General features: G+C 36.0%; 1 protein-coding gene across 1 annotated transcript in view; it reads right to left on the reverse strand.

Moving 5' to 3' along the window:
* Positions 1-253, reverse strand: part of LOC137643007 (uncharacterized) — a 14,044-nt gene extending 13,791 nt beyond the window's left edge. The window contains exon 1 of the mRNA XM_068375863.1: positions 196-253. Coding sequence (XP_068231964.1) covers positions 196-253 — 58 coding nt within the window. The remainder of the gene's footprint in view (positions 1-195) is intronic.
* Positions 254-8,734: the final 8,481 nt, after the last annotated feature.

The following is an 8,734-nucleotide window of genomic DNA, read 5'->3' on the forward strand; positions in this document are numbered from 1 at the left end:
ACCTGAACAGGTGTGTCGATGGACATTTGAATTAGGCTAAAGTACAGGTATGATCCCAGTCCCTGGTCTCCTTTGTAATATTATAAAATTTGAACGTCAACTTTACTAGCTCTGTAGTAGATCAGCGAGAGGGGTTAAAGATCCACTGAAACCCCTGTTAGTGCTTGAAGGCCAGTAGCCATGAGCATGGCCTACCAACACTGAGGTCACAGAAGAGTGTGGTACTGGAGTCATCAATGGTGAGGTGTTCCATATGCATACACTTGCAGAAATTCCCGTAGACATAGTACTCGAGGCTAGTTTATAGGGTATCTTTTGAGGCATTGTGAGCCATTCCCAGGTGGACGATAGCCACTGTAATTTTGGTAAGGGAGTATACGACAGCATTCAATTTACCAGGGATGTGTTGGAGGATGCAGATGTATTAAAAAATGACAAAGAAATATTGGAGTTGGTTGGCGGGCCAGGCATTGAATTGTAAAGTGAATATGTGCTCAAGGGTCATGTGGTCTAGATGAATGTCGAAGAACATTCCCTATAAACGGTAAAAGTGACGGCCAGCCAAATGAACCCTCAATAGTTTACAGTCGAAGGCAGAATACCTTGATTCCCTTATTGATAGTTTACTACTGAAAAAGGCTCATTGAAGGGACGATCCATTGACCCTCTGTTTGAGTATTTCCCCCACATAAATGCCACTTTTATTAATGTAGAAAAAGATTATTGCGGCTGGCACTAGAAAGGCAAGAGCAGTAGTATTAGATAGGGGTTTCTTTTTTTCAAGATGGTCACATTCTGGAGAGCACATATTTGTTCTTGTATAGTGTAAAAAGAAGAATTGAGTAAACAGCTAGGCCTCAACCACAGGTGATAGCTTGTCTACAATTAGTATTATGACTATGACATCCAGTCAAACATTTCTATTTAACAGCACAGATTCTGAAATATTAGTAGCGTAACTGAGGTTGAGAGGCATGATTTAGAGCCTGGTAAGAGCAATGGTTTGTATGTAAACATGGCGTGGCATAGGTGGATGGCAGGCAGGTTTGTCACTACTTAGGCATGTCATGATGTTTGCATTAAGGCCCTGCACCATTCACCCTAGCTTCTGTTAATACTGAATGGTTGTCCCCTTCGTCAGGAGTGCAGGTGTTGATTGCGTGCTTAATGAAGAGAAAGTAGCTTTCCATTAGGGTGTCTATTCTAGTCATTTGGGCCTTCAGAGGCAATATGTTGATATTTGTAAGTTGAGCTCACATAGGTTCTGGTAAATTTTCTAGTCAAAAGGCACATAGTAGATTTACTTTATAGGGAGAGCAGTGAGCACCAGGCTGATTGGAAACAATATTGACCATCTGTCCAATGGCAGTAGCCACCTTTGGATCCCCAAACTATTGTTAAGAGAGCTGAATTATCTCGGCTATATGATCAGCTGGTGACTAAGTATTGTTCCAGGAAGTATGGTTAGAGGGCATCTTCCTGAAGACATTATCAGGGATTGCAGCGAGGACGTAGACAGCTTTGCTGCTTAAAAGGGTGCTCATAGCATGTTGATACCATACAAACTCATCTCTATTGAGAAAGGGCGGGAGTTTCACTGTATTATTATGGACAGACCAGTCATAATTGGTGGCGCATATATTCGGAGAATACGGCAGACGAAGCAGTTAGCTGGGAGGAATTGTGAACAATGTTATTACGAGATTGTCAATATGACATGCCGGGATATGTGTGACTTTCATAAGAGTCTCAAGACATATTGTTTATTAAACGACAAATACAGGAAGCTGATTAATCGCAATTGGTCACATCATGTTGAAAATTGCATAAAAAATTGCAATAAAGTCGATATTTAAACTGAAAAACTGTGAAGTCATCTTATAAGGTACTTAAAATAGTGAAGGGAAGTCAATTCATACACCTTTGAAATATTTAGATTTATCATTTATTGCGAATGTGTCAAGTGCATGACACAGGGCTCTTCCTCTTCAATAATCAGCTTCTCCTCCATACCTGGATGGGAAATACAGAAATTGCATGTTAGTGGTAAAACCTAAAAATTAACTTTAATTATATAGGTAAGAATAATATGGCAAGAAGCACTTATACATAGGAATATACAAATTGTTACCTTACTGTAAGTAGGTCAAAACAAGAAAAACCAAGTATGACAAACATATCAAGGCTGGATAATCCTATCCGGAAATAATACAATATCCGTGCAAGTTTGCATTAAAGGAGATTCTTACAATTTTATGTTGACTTATGAAGAAATACCGAATAGTAGCTTACCACTATGTACAATAAACCCATGAACAACCTTCAGTAGAGTTGCGAAACCACTGAAAGGACAAGAGAAATCCTCTATAACTATGAAACATTCGTCAATATCCGTACTCTACCGATGGCAGGTAGGAAGGACTTTAATAGGCAGTGACAAAAGCTCAAAGGATTGCTACGATTACCATTCAGTATTTGCCCCAAAAATACTTGGTACTCACCGTAGTCCATCCGAGCAAGAAGGGATTGAAGTCAATGCTTAAGAAAACGTGACTTTTCCCCACAAATCATCCACTAAGGCGAGTCAAAGTCGAGACGATGATGAACAAATCAGTCGTAGGAGACAGAGTACATCCAGGTGGCCACCAATTACACCGTCCAAATTATGGAACCAAGGGAATAATTGACAAATGCCTCTTGAATGACCCTTGATTCTTAATAAAATTATCAGAGCCTCGTCCAAGACATCCTCCAGGAGGACAGGCTTACACTGACGATGGAAGACGGGCTCAATGGCATAAGGGTATGTGGTGGGTCCTACCAAGGACCACCCGGACTGACCGGATTGGCAGAACTGCCTCGACTGCTGAGATTGCTTGGACTGCTAGTACTGACTTCTCACGTATTTAACGGTCTCAAAGTTTCCTCGTAAACAACAAAAAGAGGAGTCAACAATTAGCCAATCATAACTATGGCAGTAAGTGGTACCAAGTATATATTTTTCTTATTTTGGTAATACTGAAATTCCATATTTACGAATCCTTCCTGCCGCTGTAGGCAAGTACATTAAAAATCATTTATTCTGTATAGTCCTGGGGAGAAGATGAAAACTTTTTCCAAAGAAAAAATTTCATCCAATAAAAATTTTTCAAAATATGCATGGACATACAGTAAAAATTTAGAATAAAAAACTTAACATTTAAAAAAAAAATTAATTAGTGAAGCATTTGTCTTGTCCTTGCCTCACTGGTTTCTGCAGCTTTCCTGCGGGGACGTCAGGATTTACCCAAGAAATTATTTTCAGGGGAAAGATTGTCAGGACAGAAATGGGTGATTTCCAACTTGGGGATAAGATTAGTAACACGAATCTTGGTGGTCTGACCGGTTTTTTCCTTTTTGACCAAAGCATGGGTAACCTCACCCAGATCATTAGCAAAAATCTTCAAAATTATTCCTAATGGATAATTACTTCATTAAGTATATTCTTCTTTTAATAGTTTGTGCTAGGTTGGACGATATCTACTTTTTCTTTCAACAGCTTGATGAATAAAAGTACCTAAAAACTCACTATGGTAGGTATCTAACAATGCATCTCGGACTTTACATAATTTTATATAATCTTTAGAAATATCTGACACATGACAATTGGCACAATGAAAATCTGGATCCTCTGGAAAAGGCTGTAACTCAGGAATCAAATTTAGTGAAGTCAACTCATATCCTCTGATAAGCTGTTCAGGTGTTATAGGCTCCGGTACATAATCAATGTAGTCATCTCTTAAAGCCTCTTTAAAGGCTATCAGTCGTCTGTTAACGAGATGTATGATATTACACACAAGAAATTCAAAATCATAAAATGAAAGTTCATTGTTTTTGATAGCTCCAAAGATTAATCGTTTTACCATCTTAACGCATACTTCGACCAAAGAACCCAGATGACTGCAACCCTTAAAATATTGCTGAAAGTATAAAGGTTTCACAAAGTTGTCTTCAAAATACAATCTAGTCTGAGAGTCATTAATGCAAGAGCTTATAATATTAGCACCTGCTAACAACTGCGGTATGCCATATTCAAAACAATGTAATTGGAAAGCTCTAAAAAAATCTGATACATTCCAACTTTTGCAGACCTTTAGATTAATGGCCCTTGACCAAGTACAAATTATGCAAAATAATCATATTTTCTGTGTCACCTTTTCATTTTTTCACATTGAAAGGTCCTAAATAATAAACAAAAACATTTTCAAAGGAACTGTAGTAGGATCTGATCGGAAGTCTCTAAGAATTTTGATTTAATTTTATGGTACGATTATTAAATCTTCGACAATAAACTCGTTGCTTGAGAGGTTTTTTGACAACTGAAAAATGTTTAAGAATATAGTAATACCTTCTAAGCTCAGTTAACACAGAATAACAACCTGAATGCAATAATTTTACATGTGCGTCCCAAAAAATTAACTTAGTTAAATGACTGTCTGGATGTAATCAAACTGGAAATTTGACGTTAATATTATAATTCCACTTCTTTAATTTATTTTTCACTCTTCAAATACCCTGTTCACCCTTAAATGAATTTAGCTGTGTTACAATCGGAGGAATCTCTTTCTTGGAATTCATACCAGTTTGAAAATAAGAATATACCTCAGGGAAATACTTACATTGTTCAACGTGTAACAAATGACTCAAAGAGGAGGCAAAATATTTAGTAACTGGAGAACAGGGAATTCCTGCCTTTAATTTCCACTTGTGCAAGGCCAAAAATACTCTACGGTGAACTACTATGAGATTCAAGGCCTCTGTAACACGGTTTTTTGGACTTTGCTCCTTATCAATGCATCGGATGTAGCTGAAAGTTGACATATGTATATTTAACAGCCACACACAAATTTTTTCAGCATTATCAATAACCTAAACCCGATAGTTTTAATTTTTATAGAGTAAAAATGATCTAGCCGACGCCATGGCCAGTGATAACGAGCCAAGAGTCGAAAACATTCATTACGTAAGCAATGTAAACACCTTTTGACAAAATTTTGCCCCGCCCATCCACCATACATCCATTCACCTTGTTCCATCGACTCTGAAACCCATAACAGTCAAGAATGGCTAACAGGATTTGGAATTGCCCCCGTGGTTGCAAAACTGCATTTGTATTACAACTTGCAACTTTATACAGTCAAGAGAAAGCCCGTGGCCATATTTACTATAGCCTGAATAGGTAATTATTCAGTTTCTAGTTTAAATCCAATGTTTTTGGTCTGATTTGTATTCAGCGTAACATGATTATAATACTTGTAATGTCATTCAGGCTTTTGAACATTTCCATTAACTATTCACTATGCCACCAAGAGAGAGAGAGAAAGAGAGAAATTGTATGTAAACAGTCTTTATATAACTATTTTTGTTAAAATAAGAATTTTGTGCTAAACTCTCCATCAGACCAACGGATCATCCAATATAATTTTTTTTCTTCTTCTTAGGCCGTACGACCGTGTTGGCTATGTTTTGGGCATGACTGCATTTTGTAAATCATGAATAGTTTTAGGAGTTTTATTTGTACATCTAATGAGAATTTATAGAAGTAAAGTGACTATAATTCATTTATCCTTTAAAATAATTACTACATGTAGCAAAACAAATAGTAGTAAAGATGATAATGCAATGAAGGAATAATACCATACTTTATCTTTAGCATCAACTTCGGCAATAACCTACCCAGTTGCCATAATTTGTCAGCTTAATGAAATAACCTATCATCTAATGTTAAACTTAATTTCTGAATAGGCCATGGCTTATTGCACAGTGAAAAAAACATGACAAAGACTTTATGAATGGCAGAACGATACATAAATGTGGGTGGACTATCTATGCTAGCGTAGTAATACTATTGTAGCAGTAGTGCCGCAACAGTAGTATACATGAATTACACGTTTAGGCAAACTGCTGGGATCATTGAGGATCATTTAGCACTTCTTACAACTACTTGATAAATGAGTTTTTATAGCCAGAATTTAAATTTGCTGATCCAACAATGCCCATGATAGCCTTCAGTGTTATCCTGAATTATATTGAGGCCAAAGTGGGTGGAGCCTCATGAAGTCATCATTCTGACGATGATTATTGGTGAAGGTTTAAAGCCAAATTACGGTACCAGCTTTTTTTTTTTTTTTTTTTTTTTTTTTTTTTTTTTTTTTTTTTTTTTTTTTTTTTTTTTTTTTTTACAGTAAATAGGTAGGTAGATAGACAATAAATGAGAATTGCTTGACATTGGATATAGCAGTTATCAAATCAAGCTTGTCTACTACGTTTTTGAAAATTACCAACTATTCCCTACACCTTGTCAATTTGATTGTGACTTATAAAGTAGACTGTAATTTCTTAGGAAACTTATTTTGGGAGTTAGACTAATAATCGAAGGGTTTTTGTATTTATTAATATATTTTTTGGGTTTGTTCATTATGACAATTATCAGTGGAGAGGTTTCAGAGTTCAAAAAGGTGTACTGCTTTGCTTTTATTTAAACTTTTGTGTCATTATTGCCAGAGGTATAGCCTTCGTTACGTATAGCCAATCATCGATCGAGAAAGAGGGAAGCAATGCCGTCATAAGTTACGTAACGAGTGCGTTCGAAACCTTTTCTCTGAATAAGTTGGCCCGTCTTCAAAAAACGTCACTTTTACATTATAAGTACCAAATTTATTCAACCTGTGTAATGCAGAATATAGTTAAAGTTTATGTGTAGATATAACGTGCATTCTGAAGAAGCGTTATATCTATGAAATTCATAGATAAAAAATAATTGCGAAAAAACCGTGTTACAGAGGCCCTGAATCTCATAGTAATAGAAGTCTCCTTAAACAAGAATAACTTTCCAAATCAACAAGGTGGTTTCAATTTCCGGTAGCACAAATTAACGGAGACTAATGAATCTCCCTGGCAACCTCAAATGCTGGGATAGTAATCGACAATTCAGGGACTTCGGTCAAGCTAAGGTCTGGGCCTGTAAAAATACATGACTTAAGAAGCTGATTATACGATACACATGTAGTAATTAAGTCTGCAGGGTTATTCTTACCAGAAATTAAATTAAAATTGACAGGATGAATTTCACACAATCTGTATATGATTAATTCTGTTCAAAACAAAGAGAGGATGTTTATTTAATTTGTCTAGCTTCAAAGACGCAGAATTTAACCAATGTAACGTACAAAGAGAATCTGTATAGGCCATAATATTCTCAATTTCTATGGGTCTTATGAAAGACGGGCCAGATAAATCTTTGTAAATATCCAGAGCACACTCAACACTTAAGTGGACGGCATTTAGTTCAAAGGCAGGTAACAATATATTTTTCAACTGTTTATTAACAAGTCTGTCCTTGGCATGAATGAAACTTAGATGGCCTGTATAAATATGCTGCAAATAAATAACACAACCGTAAATATCTCTACTTGCATCTGAAAACACAACAATGTTATATTTACCATACCTAGGACCTACAGATCGTTGAACTCTTATAGGAGTAGCTCCATTTAACTGTTTGCAAATGTTGCTCCATTCCTGCTGCAAATCTGTAGCCAAGACTGTATCCCAGCTTGAATTTTTCTGCCACTGTAGCTTATGCAGAAACAATCTGCAGCGATTAAACAAGGGCATATTAAAGCCAAAAATATCAAACTGAGAAGCAATATTTTGTAAAGCCAAAAATATCAAACTGAAAAGCAATATTTTGTAAAGCCAAAAATATCAAACTGAGAAGCAATATTTTGTAAAATTAACCTCATAGTTTTGGCACTTGAATCAAGGCATATAAGGTTAGTAAAAATTTCATCAGAAACCTGTTCCATGTTAGTCCAAATAATTTACTGGTGCTAGGGGTAACTTCTTCGGTGTCTCTATCTGTTTCAGTCTGTAAGGCTATATCATTAGTAACAACCTGCTGAATATAAAACCTATAAGGGTTAAAAATATGAGGAAGCTGTTGGTACGACTTTTTCAACTCCTCTAAAGTATTAACAGTAATAGCCCCATTATCCATGTAAATAAGCGAATAAATGGACTTTTTCAAGTTCGATATGCGAGGATCCTCAGAGTGCTGCGAAATCAATATGTAATAAAGAGCCATCATTAGTAAAAAAGAACTGCAACCAAAAGGTAATCTCAAATTCTCGAAAGCTACTAATGAAAAATCACCTTTGCCGACATTCTTGAACCAAAAAAAAAAAAAAAAAATAATAAGTTTAGCCTGGTCATTTTCGGTCAAAGCCAACATATTGAAATCTTTCTTAAGATCAAAAATAAGTAATTTCCTGTCAAATCTCATATTCAAAAATGACGAGGATAGCTTTTGGTTTAATGCAAGTCCAGAATACATACACTGATTATGAGACAAAGAACTACCGTCTAACGAGTCTTTAAGATTCGATAAAAAGACCCCCCTACACTTTATGGTGTCTTTATCGGGTTTAAATATTGGCATGTGAGGCAGAAAGGAATATTGAGGATTCTCAGCTTTAAAAGCATCTAGATCATGGATGGGTTCAATAATTCCTGCGTTAATCTGTTCCCTTATGGTCTGATCAACAAGTTGTGGAAGACAATTGCTCTAAGTTTTCTAAAATTAGACTTCAGTATTAGTTTAGACAGTCTTTAATTTTTAGACAACAAATGGGAGACTTTGCCATTCCATAATAAAGGAACTATAATTCGTCCATCAGACTCCCTCTGATGTATG

This window comes from Palaemon carinicauda, chromosome 6 (assembly GCF_036898095.1).
Source record: "Palaemon carinicauda isolate YSFRI2023 chromosome 6, ASM3689809v2, whole genome shotgun sequence".
Lineage (NCBI taxonomy): Eukaryota > Metazoa > Arthropoda > Malacostraca > Decapoda > Palaemonidae > Palaemon > Palaemon carinicauda.